Raw genomic sequence first — 23,679 nt, 5'->3', positions numbered from 1 at the left:
ATTATCCATTTTATAATCACCCGTATTGTGATTTACAACTGTCAATCGATTGTTGATAAATACTGTAATTTTGGGTTTTTAAACCAAAATTATAGGAAAACTGGTCAACTGGAATTTTGTAATTAGATTTCTTTATAACGACTAGGACCATTCTCTGCTTTCAAAACTTTTTTTAATTAAGTAATAAGATATTAAAATTAAATTTGTATCAACTTCCGATTGATAGTTGTATATTAGGGTGGTCCTTATTTTACTCTTTTTCGAAAATTGAGTGCGACGCCCCCTAGATTGGTTCCAAATCAGGAAAAAAAATACCCTATTTTTTTTTAAATTTTTATCTCTGACCCTTCCTGGCCCTATTTTGATAAGAAGTTACTATAGCAAGGGCGATATTCTGTGTCCAGTGTTGGGTAAATGGCGGATTTTTGATATAAACTTCTTAATTAAATATGGTCAGGAAGGGTTAGGAATACAAATTTGAAAAAATTAGGGCTTTTTTTTCCTGATTTGGAACCACTCTAGGGGACGTCCCCAATTTTTTGTTCCTAAGGACCACCCTGTTGTATATAGCAATAAAGCTGAACCTCCTTCAATCGTACTTGTCAACTCATCAACTCATATATGAAACTTCATAAAACTGAAAAAAATGCAGAATTGGTTTTTGGAGTATGGTTAAGGGGGCGGAGGGGGCGTGGCTATGAATTTTTTTTTCAATCTACCATTAGAACCTGATTAAATATAGAATAAGAACCACCCGACTTTTTGTGGGATTCAAATCCTTCATTTAATGGATAATTAAAAAATTTTCTAAAACTATCAAAAATACTTTTTTACTATTTTAGCCCTAACTCGGTTATTTGATTCACAAAATCAAAGTGGGTTACATTTTATTTTAGGTAATTAAATTGTCTATAAGATTGATTATGAAGACTTTTGCGTAAAAGTCAATTGTTAAAGAGTTATAGCACTGTTAAGTGACAAGAAACTGAAAATATTGCAAAATCCGAAATTTTACATGTTTTTGGAAGCTTCATAACTTCGTTGTTTTTGGATGTATAAAAATACTACCAAGGTCATTTTCATAGGAAATTATGTTTTCTACAAGTCTACCAACAACTTTTTTTCAGTAAAATGCACCAGAAGAAAGTTATGGGCATAAAAGTGAAAAAAGTGCCAGATTTCTATGGTTTTTCGGTGATGCTGAAGGGGGCGGAGGGGGCGTGGTTGTGGAAATTTGGTTTTTCTATCTACTAACCATACCTAACAACATATCAAAAATTTAGAACTACCGGACCTTTTGTAGGGTAACCCCCTTTTTTTTAGCTTCATTTATTGGACTATCAATGGTTTTTGCCCAACGTTGATACTTACGACTGTATGTATTCGACGAAGGTTCAAAATTCATAAAAATGAGACGTCGAACTCGATGATAATTATATTAATAAATGTTTTATTATCCGTTTAATTTCTTAACAATTATTGGATACGACTTAATTAATTAAATTTAATATAAACAACTATTTTCGAATGATTGGTGCTTGACGTATATTGCCATCAAACACTTTTCAATCGAATTTTAATTATAAATATTAATTTGGGTTAATTAATTGCTAACAATTACAACTAAAAAAGGGCTTTTCGAGATTATATTCGAACGACGTATATTGTCATCGATCGATTTCAACTTCGATTTACACCTTTTCTTTACTATTTAATGTTAATTTGTTAAAAGTATATCAAATTATATTTGTTTTATGTATAATTCGTAAAACAATTTCAAATTGATTTGCAACTTACAAGTTCGGATGATCCTTATCGCTTGAGATGTCGGGAAAGAAAGACTAAAACCTCATTAGCAAATTAAAAAAAAAAGTTTTACCTTTTTTACGTAGGTCGGTAATGCTCGCATTGAATTTATTCAGAAATGATTTAAGGGTGTTTCACTTAATCCTCTCGGTCAACAATTGCTAGGCAATTTTTGAAAATTGTTGCCATTTTCCGAAGTTTATGCGCGTGGTTTGATTGTTTATTTCAATACATTTTGATACTTTTTTGGTGTCTAAAATTGGGTTTCTTTAAATAAAACAGTAGTGTTGTTGTATAAAAGATATTAAATTATAATTACACTTACATCGAGTAAGTTTTAAAAAAAATATATTCTTTATTAAAAATAACCGACAAGGGTTGCTTATGACTTAATCTCTCAGAAGGTGATGTCATCTTCTGGAGCACTGCATCTTAGGGGTATCAGTTGCATTATTCCGGATGCTGGAGTAATATGATGTTCATTATATTGTTGCGAAGTTCTTAGCAGGCTTTATTCGTTGATTCAAATATTCTTGATTTGACATTTGGGGTAAATGTAAACATCGGACCCTAACTTATTATATTTGACTATTTCAAGAATATTTTTTTTTTATTTTCCTTAAACACTTTTGATTCTTTTTTGATGTCTAAAATTGGGTTTCTTTAAATAAAACGTGTAGTTGTATAAAATATATTATATTTGACTATTTCAAGAATATTATTTTTTTTATTTCCTTAAACACTTTTGACTCTTTTTTGATGTCTTTCTTTGAATAAAACGTGTTGTTGTTTAAAAATATTATATTTGACTATTTCAAGAATATTATTTTTTTTTCCTTGACTCTTTTTTGATGTCTAAAATTGGGTTTCTTTAAATAAAACGTGTAGTTGTATAAAATATATTATATTTGACTATTTCAAGAATATTATTTTTTTTATTTCCTTAAACACTTTTGCCTCTTTTTTGATGTCTAAAATTGGGTTTCTTTAAATAAAACGTGTAGTTGTATAAAATATATTATATTGGCTATTTCAAGAATATTATTTTTTTTATTTCCTTAAACACTTTTGACTCTTTTTTGATGTCTTTCTTTGAATAAAACGTGTTGTTGTATAAAAATATTATATTTGACTATTTCAAGAATATTATTTTTTTTTCCTTGACTCTTTTTTGATGTCTAAAATTGGGTTTCTTTAAATAAAACGTGTAGTTGTATAAAATATATTATATTTGACTATTTCAAGAATATTATTTTTTTTATTTCCTTAAACACTTTTGCCTCTTTTTTGATGTCTAAAATTGGGTTTCTTTAAATAAAACGTGTAGTTGTATGAAAGATATTATATTTGACTATTTCAAAAATATTATTTTTTTGTATTTCCTTAAACACTTTTGACTCTTTTTTGATGTCTTAATTTGGGCTTCTATAAATAAAACAGTAGTGTTGTTGTTTACATAGCTCTATAGCTTACAGCCTGGTCTTTTGCGCTGCCCCAATGACGGCCAAATGCCTTCGCTCTAAGGCTGGCAAGATATTACGGCTTTCTAAACACTTCACTTTGTCTTATTAATTTTGTTCACTCTTGTTTTCACTAAATTTTGTTTTTATTCACTGGTGTATAAAAAAAACGATCCACTTACTTACAATATTTTTGTGAAATGTCTGAAAATTGTACATAAAACTGACTCGACCGCTGTCAGTCAGATTCTTGTTTCTTTTTTAATTTCATTCCGTTCCATTTCTTGTAACATGCTTCCGACCATCTTTGTTCATGGAGCGCGTTTTTATTTATCTAAGAGACTTGTTTAAAATTAAGTGTGACTCGCTTTTTTTAGTTTAATTTAATATTGAGTTTCGTTTTATGCATATGTTATGACTTTCATATTTTATAAAATAAAAACTCTAAGAAATCCTCCGTTAGTAAAATGACGTCAAGGACTTCGTGATGCGATCAGTCTCTTTAATTCCCAAAATGTTTGTCTTAGCAGCTCATTTACCGATGTTTAAATGTTTGTTTATGTTGTTGTAGTTTTGATTATTCTTTTTGTATAATAACTTTGTTTCATTATTCATTTCGATCCCACGAGAAGTTCGGATAGAAATGTCAACCCAGAGTCGATTTAATGGGAATGTGAAAAGTCTATTGTTTTGGTGACGAAGCTATTTTTTAAAGTACACATTTTGAAAAGATCCTCTGGTAGTAAAATGACGTCAAGGGACTTACTAACCAAAATATACATACATTTCCGTACTCTCTATGTAGGAACTAGGGCTTCCTACAAGGCTTTTCCTTTTTAAATAAAACACTGGCTCAAATTTTCTATTTTAAATACGTTATAATTTTATTAAAGACTTAATAATGGTTAGGTTTAAACAAATAATTTTGGTTGGCGAAATGAATTAAGTTGCTTGCGGCTTTTTGAAATGAGAGTTTGCGAAATGAGAGTTTGAGAAATGAGTGGAAATGGGCGCGTATTCTATTTTGTTCGTTCGTTCGTCTGGTTTTATGTCTTGTCTGTCTTCGTTTGTTTTATTGTCACCGGGTGTTCCCCAGAATAGGCTGCCCCTACATATAGGTTATGGCTTAATATTGCCTAATTAATTACACTTTAAAAATCACTTCTTTTTTCTTTGTAAGCAATAAACCGTCTCACTTATTATGTAGATTATGGCTTAATATTGCCTAATTAATTACACTTACACTTTAAAAATCACTTTTTTTCTTTATTTGCTTCTCGTATTATCATATTTTTTTAAGTACTCAGCTTTGTCATTTTTGAAGTTATTCTTTTGGGGCTCAATAACGTCTAGTTTTTTATTAAAAAAATAGCAAAAAAGATTAAATGTAAAAATTTCCAACTTCAATTATATTAAAACACAACCTTTTGTTTCAAGTAATAATTTATAGTGATTTTTATTTAGTCATAAGACCAATTGTATAGTAGTTTTATACATCGATTTCATGACATTTATATTTGTGGAATGTATTTAAGCATCATTGCCACGTAAGTAAATAATTTAATTTCGATTTACTACTTATTATATAGATTATGGCTTTATATTGCCCAATTGATTACACTTACACTTTAAAAACCACTTTTTTTTTCTTCATTTTTTTCTCGTATTATTATATTTTTTTTTTTTTTTAGTACTCAGCTTTGTCATTTTTGAAGTTATACTTCTTTATTCGCGCAATTTTTGAAGTTAAACTTCTTTCAGCGCTTTATTGTTTGGGCCCAATTGATTTCACTTACACTTTAAAAATCACTTTTTTTCTTCATTTGTTTCTCGTATTATTATATTTTTTTTTTAGTACTCAGCTTTGTCATTTTTGAAGTTATACTTCTTTACTCGCGCAATTTTTGAAGTTAAACTTCTTTCAACGCCTTATTGTTTGGGAGTGAAAATCTACTTTGACACTTGATTTTGTATTTTTCCGTCATTCTCTGTTGATGGAACAATATATTATAATATATAATATTTTTTAAAGTACTCAGCTTTGTCATTTTTGAAGTAATACTTCTTTTGTGGCTATATTGTTTGGGAGTCAAAAATCTATTTTGACACTAGCATTTAACATTCGTGTCTGCTGTGAAGACATCGGTTGTTCAGCTCTCCTGTTCGCTGCTCCACCCAATGGTTCGGCTTTTTAGCAGTGGGCTCTTCGGAAGCGTTCACCTCTTCACACTTACAGGCTGCCTCATTGTCCAATTTGTCATGCAGAACATGAATCACAATCATGTCCCAATAACTGTGTCACTTATTATATAGATTATCGCTTAATATTGCCCAATTAATTACACTTACACTTTAAAACACTTTTTTTCTTCATTTGTTTCTCGTATTATTATATTTTTTTTAAGTACTCAGCTTTGTCATTTTTGAAGTTATACTTCTTTAGTCGCGCAATTTTTGAAGTTAAACTTCTGTTAGCGCTTTATTAATGTTCCTTCCAAAATTATCACTTTCAGAGAAAAACATAAACACGTCCGTTCGGTATCACCGCCAGAACACAACTGACTGTATTTCTTTTGATTTATTTTTTTTTCTTACTTTTTCACTCATCGACTTTTTTACTGCTACGTTTTATTTAAGAAATGTAAAGATTACAATCATTTTTCATTTAATAAAAATTAAATTTTATCTTAATATTTTACATCGCATTTATTTGATTTAATTAAAATTTTAATTTATTTATCTATTTTTTTATTTCAATACTTTACCGGAATCCATTCAAACACTGTTTTGCCGTTGCGAAATTTCAGAAATTTACAGACGATTCGCTCTTCTTTTTGAATATTTCAACGTCGAAGTCCTGTCACCGATATGTCAAAGTTTTTTACCACGAAGTAAATATTTCCGTCTATGGTGAATAAGTATGATTTGTTTATTTTATTTTTTTTTTAATGAAATGACAACAACAAAGGTAATTTCGTTGATCTCTCTGACATACTAAGAAAACATTCACATGGGTTTGCACCTTACATTCACGTCACAAAATGATTTTTCCTCATCACTGAAAAAAATAAATAAAACACTGGAATAGTTTTCTTGCATTTGCTTTACCCCCCAAAAAATTGTCATTGTAGTCATGGGTTATCCTTCTTAAAAAAATGCTTTTAACATTACCACCATCCACCAAAGCCTTCCACTACAATAATACAAAAATTCTCAATTTTCTTATCCCATTAGATACATTTGGAAATTGAATATAAAAAAAATATCAATTTAAAACACAACACACATATCAATTTAAACTTAAGTTAATTTTCCATAGTGGTTTCAATTTTTTACTCCTGCAACTGTCGCTTTTTTCTCTTTTATTTAACCTTATATGTTATATATTTTTTCTATCCCATAACAAATATGAAATTTTAGCAATGGTTTGATTAATAGGGATTATGGCTGTGTAAAGAAATTGACATTTAATGATTAAAAAATAATATTAAAATTAAAAATTATTAAATATAAATAAAACAAAAAAAATACAATGCAAAATAGAAATATGTATGTTTTATGAAAAAATAAGTTATTCCTTTGAATGATAATAAATACAAAAACAAAAATATAGATGTTATAAAAAGATATATGTATTAATAAATTTAAATTATATAATTATATAAAAGAAATAAAAAAAAAAAACAATTCAAGTATAATGTTTCCTATTCAGCAAAAACAAAAGAAAAACAAAACTGCTTGAAATATAAGTATGTATCAATACAACTTCATAAGATTATTAAAAAATATGTATAGATGTACTAAACCAATTTATTTTCGAATTTAATAAATATATATTCTAATACAAAGGTATTTCCTTATGCAATATAATTCTCAATTCCCAACTTAATCTACATTTTAACCCAAAATAAATTAAAAAAAAAAAAAAACAAAACTATAGACAATAATAACCTAAATTATTATAAATATTTAAACATTATTATTTGTGTATTTAAAAAATTTATGTAATAAAAAAATACAGAAAATACACTTAATTTTAATAATTTTCTTAGATTCCAATTCCAATAAAAAAAAACTTGAATTTGAAATTATGTTTATATTAGAGTTTTACTTATTTATTAAAGGTTTGTATTTTATACAAGCTATTATTCAGAGTTTTACTTATTTATTAAAGGTTTGTATTTTATACAAGCTATTATTCAGAGTTTTACTTATTTATTAAAGGTTTGTATTTTATACAAGCTATTATTCAGAGCCCCACAAATTACTATATAATGGTAAGGCTTAAGAAGCCAAGTGTCCATCCCATACCCTTGCAGGAGTCGGAGTTATAGGAGTCGGAGTAATAGAAATATATATTTTTATTACCTGTGAAGAAAGAATTAAATTGAGTTTCAAAGAGTAGGTATGTTATCAGGCCTCATCTTAACTTTTGCTGAAAATTGGAAAAATCATAATTTCTGTACATCGTAAATGTAAATATTTTTTTAAAATTTACTCAAATGAATTTATTTGATTTTCTATTAATTACATTGATTTATTTTAGATGCCCCTTTAAAGAATCTCTGAATGTTCGTACTATTTGGAAAAAAATACCAATGATAGGTGCTCCGCTGAAAAGGACTCATACAAAATAGAAACTCCAATCTACAACATCACAGTACGATGAATCCTCCATTATAACAACTATCACGGCACAGCTCCTTAATTATTATCAAAATAGAAATATGTATGTCGATTAATTTTAATATCCGACTTGGATGAACCAAAATGATGTGCGTACAAACAAAGAAGAAAAATACAACAGATGGTGTGAAATATGTAGATGCAAATCAGGCTTATTGCGAAAAAAAAAATCCCCGGAGCAAGTAAGTTGTGGGGGAAAAAATTTGTTTTTTCAAATCTAATAGATAAATATTTGCAATCGGATGCCCGATAACTAATTCTTGATAAATTATTTTTAATTTTGTTATGAAAAATAAAAATAAAAAAAATTATTCGTCAAGAATAGGATTCCATCCAAACTTGGAGGGCAATCCATCGCTTTAACCATTCGGTCAACCGTTAAGTTTGTACAAGGTGGCAGTTTGATGTTAAGAGTTTTGCTGCCAAAATAACTACAAAAATTATATCAAACATTTGTAAAAAAAAATTCGTGGGAGATGCGCGATAGGAAAATTTTCTTCCGGGATAATTTTTTTCCACGGGAAAAAAGTTCCCATAAAATTGGTGATAGGGCTTAATATTTTCATGAAATAAAAACTTCCTCAAATATAGTTTTTACTGTACTCAAATGACTGGAAAAATCTTAACTTGAATAATGACTATGGTATGAATTTCACTCTCAGAGGCGACATGTAAAACGTGTTTTACACTGTTTTCAAGAGACCCAATTTTATACTATACCGACAAGCGTGCTGTTTTCTCTTAATGTCCATAGATTATGGGTGATTTCATAAACGTCGGAAATCTGCGTTAGTACAATCGTCTTTCTGCTTTGTTTCATTAATGAACACACCAATTATGCAGAATGTTTGCAGGCCTGCGTAAGTACTTTTTTCAAAAATAAATAAGGGTTGAACAAAAAAATATTTCCTTTTTCAGTTCCCGAAAATGTTGTTTTTTACTACAGAAAATTTGTAAACCGTGTTGCATTAGGGTGGCGCAAAAAAAAAATACTTTCTTCGATTTTTAATGGTGAAATAAAAAGACACCGCGGGGTTCACATTTAAAACATTTAAAAGAAATAATCGATGAAACAAATTTTTTTTAATTGGGGTGTTCAAAAAATTTTTTTTTGCGTTTTTGAAAAAAAAAAGTTTAAGTGAGCTTAGTAAACTTTTTCAAGTATTAAAGATTATATAGGATGAAAAATTCAAATTTGTAAGAAATTCGACGAGTATTAAAAAAATATATAATACACACATTTTGCATTGAATTTTTTTCAATGCAGAAAATTTTTTATTTGCAATGAAATTTTTTTTCAATGCAATTTTTTTCATTTGCAATAACATTTTTTTTACTGCAAAATATTTTTAGCTGCATTAAATATTTTTTTTTTCAATGCAAATATTTTTCAGTTTGCAATAGGATTTTTTTTAATGCAAATATTTTTCAGTTGCAATAAATATTTTTTTTTCAATGCAAATTTTTTTTATTTCCAATAAATATTTTTTTTTTTTAATTTGCAATGGAGCGCAAATGCGTTAAAAAAAAATGATTTGTAACACACCTGATTTCAAGCTAAATTTCACTTTTGTTTTGTTTTCTCCCTAAAATTAATCCATTCAGGATCAATTTTTGCTTAAAATTAATTGATCAAGCAATAAGTCCTCATCAAAAAAAAAAAAAATGTAGTTAAATTACCAAAAATTTAGCTCTTTGTGAGCGTTCTAAGTGAACAAACAACAATTCAATTCAATTTTGTTTTATTGAACATACTATATACAATTGACTTAAGCTTAACTTATTTCTAATAAGATACATTGGTTGATATAAAATTTGTTGGCACATATGGGGCCTAACCTTATACAATGGATAAAAGATAAAATATATATAAATATAGTACATGAATAGGCTTAATTTTACAAGTCTGCTGACTAGGTTATCCTCGGGGTGTTCCGTCCCGGTTGTCCAATTGTGGTATTGATTATGGTGGGTTGGGTGGTATGGCATTTAGCCGCGGTAGTAGGCCGATTGCGTATCGGCGTAAAAGTAAACTACTTCCTCGTTGTCGGTTGGGATTATGTGCTCATCCAGAATATCCAAAGCACTAAGGTATCTGGGTTCGGGATGTCGTTGTTGGGTTCTCATGCTTCTCATCAGCTGATTGGGGTGGTTGGCGATGCTTCCGACAAGTTTCTTTGCAGATTGCAGCAGATACTTTTCCAACGTCATGATGTTTGCTTCCTCGTAAAGTCGCTCGTTGCTGTAGTATTTTTGTCGCTGTCGATCGAAGTAAAGTCCGGTGCAGATCCTCAGGATTTTCCTCTCAAAAATTTGAAGTTCCTTCATGGCTGTCTTGGAAATGGTATACCATACCGGAAAGCTACAGGCGATGACAGGTCGAAGAAGCTGCTTGTAGATCAGGAGTTTCGTTGGTTGGCTTAATCCGTTTCTTCTCTTCATCAGGGGGTGAAGGCGATGGAAGGCGTAGTTGGCTTTTTTCAGGACAGACCTAGAGTGAAGGTTGAACCTCAGGAGCTCGTTAAAGTTGATCCCTAAATACTTCGCGTTGCGCTTGGCTGCCAATTTAGTACCATCAGGTAGTGTAAGTGTGATGCTCCTACAGTTTGCAGCTGACCGAATGCTTCGTCCTCCTGTTCGTCTAAAGCACAGTAATTCCGATTTTGATGAGTTGATCCGGATACCCCATTTACTGTAGAACTCATACAGTTTTCGAATGTGAGCTTCAACTTTCCTGGCAGCTATCGTTGGCGAGACGGACTTGTAGTATGTGAGCGAATCGTCAGCGTAAAGCAGGTTCTCGCACTCACTTGCAAGCGGCTGGTCTGACGTCAGGATACTATAGAGGAAGGGACCAAGTTTTGATCCTTGGGCAACTCCAGCTCCAATGCACTTCATTGCTGATTTTCTATCCTCCACTTGTACGAAGAAGTTCCTAGGGTGAACAAACAACGTCTTTTTAAGATGGGTGGATTTTTTTGACTCAATTCTCTCATGAAACAAATTTAGTCCCTCGAAAATGGGATTTCATTTCTTAATATGACTGCGGACAAATTTCGGCTCTGACGGATACCTTGATAGGACAACATGTATTGTTGTGAAATAAACAAAAAATCATTCACGATGTCTAAGGTGAGTTTCAAATGTACCGAATATGTTCGGAACAAAAATAAAAAAACAAACTAGCATATAAGTAACACATGAACCCGAATGGTTTTTCAAATTCAAAAAGACAAAAATTCAAATTTAAATTTGGGGGATTGTGGCCTCAGTGTATGCAACATTTTATAACACCAAAGGGTTCGTGTATTTACTTAGCTGAGACTTCGATTTGAAAATGAAGTGTACTAAAAAATTTCGCCACACAATCATTCACCAAACATTGTTTTTTTTTTTTTTAAGAAATTTATCACCATTTTATATGTATTTACATGTTCGTATCGTTTGGCAGAATACCAATTATTGAAACGTTATAATTGTAATAAATTTATTATTGAAAACACATGGAATACACTTATGTACCGACTTATTTATTTAGACTTAGTACAAGGTACTACTTAAAAACTAACTGTAATTAGCTAGACTAACATAACATATATTTTGTTTTGTTCTTTTTATAGATTATTTTGTTTCATACCAAAAACGGACCCAAAGATCCACACAACAGTTCTTTTGAGGGAGTCAATATTTCAATTTCAATGGGTTTATTGTACGACAAACTCTTAAGGTATTTATCTAAATGGCATATATGATAACATAAAATAACGATTTTAATAACAATGTAGTAGAACTTATGACTTCAATCAATCAATAATAGTACACAAAGGTAGTAGAAAGTAGTAGTTGCATTGGAAATAGTAGTAAAATAGTATCAAAAAGTACTAGCAATAAAGAAATTATTACTTCAAGATGGAAGTATTTAAGTAGTAAGTCCTACTACTTAAATACTTTACTACAATAGTAGTAAAAATTAAGAGGCGAAAAATAGAAAGTTCTAATGGTTTTAATTTTCTACTAACCACTGAACCAATTTCCATTTATTAAGCATTATAGGCGCATATTAATTTCTTTTCGCACCAACACATATGTATGTAGGATTGTAAGTACACTCATCTCTGCACAATATTTTCAAACCACGTGCTTGGTCAACTTAAAGAACATGCGTCAAAGGGTTAAACAATATACAATCAACTCACGACACGAGTTATATTGTACGTACCTCTAATAGATATGTAAGATTCTAAGGTAAAGACAACAGGTAGAGCTATAGCCCAAACCACTTGAAGAATGTATGACTCATAAAACTTGCACGCTGTCATGTTTGTTTATACACTTTTTTTTATTTTCTATTTTGTGCACCTTGTTTTACAAGAATGTGGAGTCAAAATAAAGTGGTAAGAGAACGATTAAGTGTAAGGAAGTTACTACTACAACTACCAATTCTAGCAAAATTTGTTTTGTTGTGTCATCTATCAAATATTCCAGAAATGTGACAAACAAATTCTTATTAGATAAGGTGGGAATAAATATTGATAGTGTTTGAACAACTTTATTGTTCTAGGATGGAGATATTATTGATAATAATAATTAAATTTGAAAGATAAAATGATACGAATGAGTGGAAACTTATAGACCAGTGCCAATAATTTTTGAAAATAAAAAAATTATTAGCAGCATATGGGTGGTGGGAAAATTTAGGATAAATGGTATATGAAAGGGGAAAAATAAATTGCCCACAAAAAAATTGGGGGAAAGGGGGTGGGTGGGCGAAAAAGTGGGGCGGGTGTCAAAAATCATGTTTTTTTACGATTTCTGTCAAAACTAGACGTCCTATCGAAAAAAGTCAAAAGCAAAAGTTGTAGGTAGTATAAATGTCTACAACTTTTACTCAAACAATTTTTTTCTATAACCTCAAAAATATAGGAAAAAATGCAAAAATACGATTTTTTGATTTTTTATTTTTATCTTTTACAAAAATGGTTGGATTTTAACAAAACTTTGTTAAAAACTACTTTGTTATGTTTTCTATCTATTAAAAATGTTTTTTGAGCAAAAAGTGAATTTTTGGATTTTTGACGAGTTTAATTTGAAAAAATAGCCTATTTTTCAGTCAAAAAAGTTACCGAAAAAATTTTTGATTTTTGAAAATTTTGGAATGCTATTATTTAGCTTAAAATCGTTTTTTAAAGATTGTGTGGAAAAACTATACTTTTGTTTTAGAAAATATTGAGAAAAATTGAAAAAGACAAAAAAAAAACGATTTTTAAGATTGATTTTTCCGTAAATGACAGTAATATTGGCGAGAAATAATTTTCCATAGAAACCAAATTATACTTTTCTAATGGTCATTGACCTTTTAAATTTGAATCAAGCACTAGAATAGCTCCTACGTGCAAAGTTTTTGATATATTGAATTTTGAACGTCCAAAACACTATTTTTCTGATTTTTGGCATGGTAATATTTCAAAAGCGTGATGTGATAGAGTTTTTCTGACTTTGGATTCGAGCTCAGCGCACAAAAAACCATTAGAAAAATATACTTTGATTTCTATAAAAAAAAAACTTTTTGACTAGTGAATTCGAACAAAAATTGGTAGAAAAATAATGTTTTTTTAAAAATGATAATTCTTACCATCTCGTGCTTAACTTTTTATGAAGCCGAAATTAGGTACATCAAGTTGTTTTCATGGATATTTGCCAAAAGTTTAATTATAAAATTTAAAAAAATTAAAACTTTAATTCGAACTGATTCTTAATTTTTTAGATATCTATGAAGTGCATGACGTTGCAAGATAAATTTTATTAACATTTAATAACTTGTTTTTTTTTTTTTTTTTTTTTTGAAAACACATTTCAACTCATAGTCTTTCCATGTATCGAATTCTAATTTTTTCGTTGCCAGGTCTTAATTTCCATTATAATTGAAAAGGGCTTATGCGGTCTTACGTCACCGTCTAACACGGAGACAAAAAACTACCTAAATATAAGCGGATGCCATCTTAAATTAAGCGGATTTCTGCATAGTTTTTTGCTAAGATAACTTTCGTCTTAAATTAAGCGGACAGATCTTGAATCCGCAAATTTAATAGATATCCATTTAATTTAAGCGGGAGATCATCTTATTTTTATGTGGAGACATTGTAATAAAAAAAGAAGGATAGAACCTACAACTGTTGGATCACTAGGCGAGTGCCTTACCATCGTGCTATCTGACTGTTGGAATGAATGATAAACTGCAAGTAAAGCTTAAGTCTGACTACCTATAATTTAAAATTTTTTTGTCGGTTTTTTAATATATTTATTTAATATTCACATTAAAATGAAATGTAGTACACCTTAAATTTAAGTGGAGTCCACTTATTTTAAGTGGGAATCGTATTGTTTTAAGGTGGCGGGATTTAAGGTAAAGATCATCTTATTTTAAGGTGTCCTTTTTTTCTCCGCATAATTATCTATTTTTTTGTTGTAAGATTTATGGTTTCCGCTCAAAAGACGCTGAAATATCTAACGAATTAAAAAAGATCTAGAAAAACGAAATTTGATGGTTATCGAAAAAGTACTGATTTGTATGAAGTTGTACTGATTTTATGGATTTTTCGGAGGTCGCAAGTCATTAGTTGTACACATGTGACAAACAATCAACAAATTTATGTATACATACGTCAAAAATTAAAATTATTTAAAAAATTGAAAACTTCTTTCTTTGAAGCTGCTCCTTAGTCCTCATAGTCTTGTGTGCAAAAATAGGCCTTCGTTCCCAGGCAATAACTGTCAAATAACACTTATTAAAAAAAACGAACATTGTAAAGGTATAGACATTTTCAATTTTTGGAACTGGTCTTAGGGCCGGTTTGTTGACACTCGATTATCTTTTAATCAAGGATTTTTGTATGGAATAATCCTTGATTAAAAGATAATCGACTGTGAACAAACCGGCACTTACTGTGAAAGGAATAGGATTGATTTGATTGATTCTTTAAGAAGTTCTCAAACCTAAACTAGAAATAATAATACAAAACTAAATCATAACGAAAATAAATAATTTTTATCAAGAAAAAAACACCTGATTTCAAAGATACGAATAGGTACTTTCAATTTATTTGTATCTAAAGGTTTACGCATGTAGGTTAGGTATGTGTGTACTTATTTCCCTCCTTTAATTTTAATGAAGGAATACTGAACCAGTGATCCCACTATTCCGAGAGAATATCCAATTGAAACATAATTTCGATTGGGAATTGAAGGGGAGGATTTCCAAATGAAATCATAAAACACAAAAGAGTAGTAGTAGCATATCTCCGAAAACAAGAAGGGGTAGAAGAACATAATTGTAAAGAATTCACCACGATGTATTAGACAAACAGGGTTGTCGGCGTTGTATTCTCACTGCACAAGCGCATATATTTGCAACCTTCACGTTGAATGGCATTTCAATTTACAACAAAACTATAATTTCATTCAGATACATTTTCCAATCTCGATGCTTCCATTTCAACCCTCTTACCCTCAAATATATATTATTTAGATAGTTTTCCTGTTCTGTATTTTTGGTGTATTCTTGTCCATTTTGGTTCTTGTTGTATTTTTGTTTTTGTTTTTTTTTGTGTGAAGACATTTTGCAGATGAAATTTCCAAGAATTCGAGTCGATATTATTTGTTTGTCATAGTAATGTGCAATAGAGGGTGAAAATGTGAGGGTTGATTTTTATACGCGTAGTTTTTGTGATATATATTTTATACAGAAACCTATGAATGGTGGGTATCTTTTTTTTTTTCTTTGCCAACAAAATTTAAGAATTTAAATACTGCTTAGTAAGAAAAAAAACTTTAATTTTTATTTAACGAGGAATGGATTTTTTTCTGCAACCCGGAAACTTACCATTGGAAAGCATTATAATTATTTAGAAGAAAAGCATTTTTAGATCAGGATGGCTTGATTTTTTTACTTGCGATATAGGTACTATAGGGCAAGTTTAGGATTCGTAAAAAAAATCGAACTCGAGATAACAATTTTACATGACATTACGATGATGGAGAATGCCAAAAAAGTGGGTCCGGCAATTCTGTCTGTCTGTCTGTCTGTCTGTCTGTCTGTCTGTCTGTCTGTCTGTCTGTCTCTATCTGGAGCTGCAGCCTAAACGTGTGAAGTGATTTTCTTCAAACTTGGTAGTTAGCAGTTTTTGGTGATTCCCTAGAGGAAAAATTGAAATTTTTTTTTTATGACCAAAACTAACGGTACCTGCCATATAACGGAAATAGAAAAGGTAATTTTTTTCAAAAACGGCTCTAACGATTTTGATTAAAATTTTTGTGTGTAGTATTACACATAAGGGCCAACTTTTTAAATAAAAAAAATATTTTTTGTACCGTTATTAACGGTACTTGTCATAGAACGGTTTTTTTCGTTTCTGAATATCTCGTACAAAATTAACCCGATTTAAATGAAAATTTTTATACAAAAGTGTGTAAGTAAAGATAATATTAAAATTTTAGAAAATTTTCAAAAAACGCATTTTTGGTTTTTTAAAAAATATTTCAAAATTTTTTTTTGAAAAATCAATTTTTTGAAAACGGATCAATGAAAAATTTTGAAATTTAGTTTTTATGTGTAAATTAATTATTTCTTCAAAATGGCATACCAACTTTTTTTTTGAAAAATGTTAAAAAAATTTTATATATAAAAAATTATTTTTTTAAAAAACGGCTCCTACAATTTTCAAAATTTTTTTTCTAAAAATACCTTTTTATACGAGAAATAAAATGGCATATTTGTTTTTTTTTTTTAAGATATTTTAAAACGGTGTTTTATTAATTATAAAAACAGATTTAATTTTTTTATACTACTTATGAAATTTCTTCAAAATATCAAATTTTAAATTTCTTGAATAAAAAGCTTTAACATTATAGTTACTTTAAGCATAAGAGCAAGTACGTGCGACCCCAGTCGTGCAATTTATTTCATATAGGCCCCTTATTTAGGGCTTGGACTCCGTTGAACTAACTTGCTCTAGAGTTTCAAAGTTTCAGAGTCTCATTTGTGTTGTTAAAACCTACTCCGAATTTTTTGAACTTTTTTCCCTAAATTTTTCCCTAACCGAAGTCATACACAAGTTAGTGTTTTGCTTGAAGACCAGCCAGTTTGTAATGTCGATATCAGATAAAAGGTGTCAATTGACTAGAAATAAGTACAAAAAACATCAATTTTAAGGTCAAAAGGATTTTATTCACAATAGAATCAATTTTATGGAAGTTGCAAAGTTCTTTCTAAACAATCAAACAGATTTAATAATTTTAAAACCTATAGACTTGAAATAAAAAAAAAACCATATAATGGACTTATATTTCATGTTTATTATCAACCCTTCAAAAAAAGGACATACAAAAAAAAAAAAAAAAATAAAAGACGTGGGAAATATCACCTTACTAAACAGGTTGAAACAAACACATTTATTGGACTTTGGCCATTAATTTTGTGTTTTCTATACCTGCCATGATTTAGAACTGCATAATTTCATATTGTGAAGAAGGGATAGTAAAAAAAAAAAAACAATAATAAAGGATCGAAAAAGAATCAAGTAAACAAAACACTGAATTTGGACCCTCGTCAATTATAGGATTACCTACCTAAATTTATATATTTTTTTTTTTAATTTTATTTCACGTTTGACCATAAATCTGTTGCGCTACCTTTTTATAGTTAAGGGGGTATTGTTACATTTTGTTCGTATAATCAGGAAAAGACAACAATCTGATTACCTAGATAGAAATTAAAGGTAGGTCATTTATCAAATAAATTAAGAGTATAAGGCCTTAGTGGCTGCCCTGTGGTACTCCATCATCACGGACTTTATTTGATAGCCAACTGACATAGTACCTACAATGAATCAATAAGTCCTTGGCTGTAAAGTTTTTCGTTCTATTTTCGTATGTATTGTAATTTTAATCTGGTTTAAAAAAAAACTTACCTAAGGTTGTCTAACAATTTTTCAATTTCTCATAGACAGCATTTCCAATTAACAATTTGAAAATTAAGCTCTACCCTTTCGTATTTATTCTTATATCTCTGAACTCTGATTCTCAAAAACCTAAGAGGTCTCTTGTTTTGTTAAGAATGTATCCGATAACCGGAGTAAAAATTATATTCCGCCGAAACACCGCCACAAGATATTCAATTTTTCTCCAAAAGGGCACTAAGCGTTATTAAGGGCCCGTTTACATCAGCTTTATTTCGTTCGGGTTTATTTGCTTGTACATTCGGTACATTATAAATGATTTTGTCAGTATAACTCGTAATAACGGAATTTATGTTTAGTAAGAGCAGGGATTTGAAAAGTTAAAAAATGTCTGTAGAAGAAATTAAATCCAAATCCTTTAACTACTTAGAAAGCCAAAGAGCTCAGTATTTGATTCTACAGAGGAAAGTATAAGACCCATTAACAATATTGGCACTTCTAAAAAAATGTCAAATGAATTCCCAACTTCCAACTTTTTTATACCAGACTATTTAAGTTTGTCCGTTCAATATTCACATGCAAAGAACTAAAACAGGTCCCATGCATGACAGAGCCCTTCATCGAGATTTATATGCATCCAAACGATTCCTCGCCGATGACGCAGACTTCGAACCTCCAGGGGCTATTTTAAGGTTCTTGTTTATACTTTCATCTTCACAGAAATTGTGTTATATAATGAATTAGTTGATGTTGATCAAGATCCAATAGTTTCGGGAACATCTCTCTAATATAATAACACATCAATGATGGGGGAAAAGATGGGATAAGTATGTTTTCTACCTGTTGTTGGAACAGACCCATTATAATACATATAGATACTCGTACATAATGGTTTCCCGGTTTTGATTCTAACTTAATTGTATATTCAAGAGGCTACTCGATGAGTCATTTTGGGTTGTTGCTTGGAGTTTATGCTTGGAGATATATTTGAGCCGATCTTTGATATGATTCCTGTTTTTTTTTTCTTTATTTGTCTTCTAATAATATGTACATATATGGTCACGCCGCGCCTGTTTGGGGATAGAAATTGTTAACTGTTAGGTATATAGCCCAGGGAAATTAGTAAATTAAATCGCATTTTTCGCGGGACAAAATTTTTTTCATGGAATGTGTTCGGGTGGTTGTCCTTATCATAAAAGTCAATTTGTTGGGATAATTGGAGGTTGGGAACAGCCGCCATCTTGGAAAAGAGATTGGTATCGTTTTTATTGAATAGCTCCATTGTTATTCATTTTAACAAAAACTGACAAAGGTAAGACTTATTAACAATAAAATTATCTAAAAACTCAGATACAAAACAATTCCGTGAGTTGATTAAATAAAATTTTATAGTTGGTCAAAGTGCGTGTTTGTATCGCAAGGTTGGGCAAAATGACATTTTTTCATATATCTGACGAACTTTTGATTTGTTTGGATAATTCTGCAAAAATGAATTATAGTATTTATTAGACTGGGCCAAAAAAAAAAAATATTTTTTTTTTTGAAATTAATATCGAAAATCTTGTTCAGGACGATGAAAAAAAAATTTGGTGAAAATTTGAGCCGTTAAAAAAAATTTTAAGAGGTCTATCATCGGTGTTTTTTATTTTTATACATGATATGACGTTTTACAACAGAACTGCTAGACGATCAAAGTAAAAAAAATTTCTGTTCATTTTTTCTTATATAAAATTAAATTTCCTACAAAAAAGATCTTATTGAAAATTTTCGTCAGACGAGCCGTATTCGAGTAATTAAGCTTTTTAAATCGAAGTGTTTTTTCAATTTGACTGTTTCACTTTGGAATTTTGTGATGAGCAAATAAGTGAATAAAAAAATAAAATCACGACAGATTCTTATAGGAAATTTAATTCTCTACAAAAAAGGTCTTGTAGTAATTTTCCCTAAATTGAAATCTAAAAAAGTTATTCACGATTTAAATCGAGAAAAAAATTAAAAAATCAATTTTCAATTTAAAAATTTTCTAATTCACTGAAAATTCAATATTTTCATATTAGCAAGATGTTTTCTTGTAGGGAATTAAACGTTCTATAAAAAGTTCCTTGGCAGCAAATTAATTGCTATAACCGTTTAGAAGATAATCGTATTCAAATCGCAAATGCATACTTGTCATAAGAAAACTATTGAAATCAGTGGGCATTGGTTTTGATACGAATATCTTCTTAACGGTTAAAGCAATTAATTTGCTGCCAAGGAACTTTTTATAGAACGTTTAATTCCCTACAAGAAAACATCTTGCTAATTTGAAAATATTGAATTTTCAGTGAATTAGAAAATTTTGAAATTGAAAATTGATTTTTTAATTTTTTTCTCGATTTAAATCGTGAATAACTTTTTTAGATTTCAATTTAGGGAAAATTACTACAAGACCTTTTTTGTAGAGAATTAAATTTCCTATAAGAATCTGTCGTGATTTTATTTTTTTATTCACTTATTTGCTCATCACAAAATTCCAAAGTGAAACAGTCAAATTGAAAAAACACTTCGATTTAAAAAGCTTAATTACTCGAATACGGCTCGTCTGACGAAAATTTTCAATAAGATCTTTTTTGTAGGAAATTTAATTTTATATAAGAAAAAATGAACAGAAATTTTTTTTACTTTGATCGTCTAGCAGTTCTGTTGTAAAACGTCATATCATGTATAAAAATAAAAAACACCGATGATAGACCTCTTAAAATTTTTTTTAACGGCTCAAATTTTCACCAAATTTTTTTTTCATCGTCCTGAACAAGATTTTCGATATTAATTTCAAAAAAAAAAATATTTTTTTTTTTTTGGCCCAGTCTAGTATTTATAATTATCTATAAAATGAGACCACAATCGTTATTGTGACCATCATATTTTAGAAGTAATCTAACTCCGAAACTCTCCATGTACTAGTCAAAAGTGAGAAAAAAGCTAGTTTTTTGCTAGTAGGCCGAGCAAATTTTGGGAGTAGAGGTACAACCAAAATATAAGTACGCAGTTTTGCAGCCATACGCGTCTTAATATCGATTTCAAATGTCTGACAACTCTAATTTTGTGCTTTATACGGTTTTTGGGGGGTTAAATAACTTAACTTTTCCACTTAATGTGAATGGGCTAAATTTATACTTTTTGAAATTATAAATATACAAGCTGGTGCTTTATTATTTTTTCTAAATCTAGACACCCCAATCTTGAGGATGTGACCAATAGAACTCAAGATATAAGCCGTTGATGCGATTATGTTTTAGAGGCTTTTTTGTTTAGATTTTGTTTGTTTATTTGAATTGAAAAGCGTGACATGGTTAGTTAAAAAAGCTTATATCGTGAGTTCTATTAACCCGATCGCAGAGATTGAGGTGTCGAGATTTAGGAAAAATGATAGAGCATCAGCTTTTATATTTATAATTGGAAATAGTATAAATTTAGCCCATTCACATTAAGTGGAAAAGTTAAGTTATTTAACCCCCCAAAAACCGTATAAAGCACAAAATTAGAGTTGTCAGACATTTGAAATCGATATTAAGACGCGTATGGCTGCAAAACTGCGTACTTATATTTTGGTTGTACCTCTACTCCCAAAATTTGCTCGGCCTACTAGCAAAAAACTAGCTTTTTTCTCACTTTTGACTAGTACATGGAGAGTTTCGGAGTTAGATTACTTCTAAAATATGATGGTCGCAATAACGATTGTGGTCTCATTTTATAGATAATTATAAATACTATTATTCATTTTTGGAGAATTATCCAAACAAATCAAAAGTTCGTCAGATATATGAAAAAATGTCATTTTGCCCCAACCTTGCGATACAAACACGCACTTTGACCAACTATAAAATTTTATTTAATCAACTCACGGAATTGTTTTGTATCTGAGTTTTTAGATAATTTTATTGTTAATAAGTCTTACCTTTGTCAGTTTTTGTAAAATGAATAACAATGGAGCTATTCAATAAAAACGATACCAATCTCTTTTCCAAGATGGCGGCTGTTCCCAACCTCCAATTATCCCAACAAATTGACTTTTATGATAAGGACAACCACCCGAACACATTCCATGAAAAAAATTTTGTCCCGCGAAAAATGCGATTTCATGCCCATATTTTGACTAATTTCCCTGAGCTAATAAATATTCAATTATTGTTAGAACAGAAGATGATTGAATTTGTTTTGCTGTTAAAGAAAATTCTGATCTGGGGAACAAAGCTTGTTATGGAGGAAGTGAATTAAAACTTTTTACTTTTTAGAAAGCCAGGTCCTAAATACTACATTTTGTGAAAACGGGGAAGGACTAGTTTTGGAGCCCCTTTCTCTTAATTTTTCTATTTAAAAAATGTATCGAGTTTTTTGTACCTTTGTTTTAAACCTTTGTTTTATGCTTGAGTGAAAATATTCTCTATAAACATATTATATACATTTGTCTCAATAAACTTTTTTTTAATAATAAGCGTGCACTCAAGGGATTAATCTAACCTTACTATGATGAACACCAGAGGCGTACATTGAGCTGCAGGGGCCGCGGGACAAGACTTAATTTTAGGGCTGCTTTGATATTTGGGAGCCCCTTTGATATAGAATCGCTACGATTATTCCAGTTACATTTTTTGGCGCCTTAAGATAACATTATAATTTTTCTTTCAAAAACTTGATTGTCTCCAGTCGGGGCCCTGGCTTGTCAAGGGCCCTGGGACCACCACCGCCCCACTTTTCCCAATGGTGTGTACGCCCCTGATGAACACAGCACGAGCGTTATGAAAATAGGGAGGGGTTTGAAAGGAGAAATTAATTTTGAGGTTTGGAGTTTCGAAATTGCATGGAAAAACGGAGGTGGGTAATGCGTTCAACATTCGTGTAGTACGGTTGGAAAAAGAATCTCTATACTTGAATGTACGTTCGAAATTGACCTCGAGAGTAAATTGATGAGCATTGAAGTGCGATAAGAACAATTTCTTACATCTTCGGAGAAAACCTGTTTGGGGCCCCTGTTTGTAAAAGCCCTCAAAAAATCGCCTGGGCTGTCTTGTAGTAGAGTTTTGAAATTAAATTGATTTAATTTTTTTTGGGGATAACTACATTTAATTTGTTCAAGGAATTTCATAAAACAAATGATAGGTATAATGGAATCGGGTCTCCAGTAATTGTGCAGCTTGCCAACAATGCAGCAGTTGAAAAGATCCATAGCTTGATTGTTTCTGTTAGTAATAATGATTATTAAAAAAAAAACTTCAGACTTTCTCTAAAAAAGTTAATATTAGTTTTTATCAAAAAATTAAGCCGATTTTGGGAATAATAAAATTTTCCAAAATTGGTATACATTAACTAGTTATTTTTGTTCATCAAAAAAAAATTAAATCAAAAATAGCTCTAGCAGTTTTTTAAGTCACGTAAAAAACGTTAAATACCTGGTGGTGAAACACCTTGTGAAATTTACCTAAAAATTAATTAAAATTCAAACACCCCGTATTGAAATTTAAATAAAACAAATTTCAATTGGCAATGCTGTAATTGAAATAATACTACATACCTTTTGAGATCCACTCAGACTCACCTATACTATACCTACTACCTACCAACATCAACTTTGCACCACAATCATCAATTTACCATTTTTATACCTACATCATCACCTTGCATGTTTACCTGTTTGCAATAAATATAAATTTTCCCCTCCGCAAGCACCAGCAACATAAAAAAAAAATTGTTTTTGTTTCTCTATTACTACACTACACCTCGTTTTTACGAACCCA

General features: G+C 30.0%; 1 protein-coding gene across 2 annotated transcripts in view; it reads left to right on the top strand.

Moving 5' to 3' along the window:
• Positions 1-9,045, top strand: part of LOC129908619 (E3 ubiquitin-protein ligase rnf146) — a 28,472-nt gene extending 19,427 nt beyond the window's left edge. The window contains exon 5 of one of the 2 annotated variants that reach the window (XM_055985265.1): positions 7,813-9,045. In XM_055985265.1, coding sequence (XP_055841240.1) covers positions 7,813-7,835 — 23 coding nt within the window. In that variant the 3' untranslated portion in view covers positions 7,836-9,045. Of the gene's footprint in view, positions 1-6,073; positions 6,901-7,812 lie in introns of those variants that run through there. The other variant, XM_055985264.1, reaches the window with a different exon arrangement.
• Positions 9,046-23,679: the final 14,634 nt, after the last annotated feature.

Source organism: Episyrphus balteatus, chromosome 2 (assembly GCF_945859705.1).
Source record: "Episyrphus balteatus chromosome 2, idEpiBalt1.1, whole genome shotgun sequence".
NCBI lineage: Eukaryota > Metazoa > Arthropoda > Insecta > Diptera > Syrphidae > Episyrphus > Episyrphus balteatus.
The sequence above is the reverse complement of the archived record's forward strand: the minus strand, read 5'-3'. Positions and strand labels throughout refer to the sequence as shown.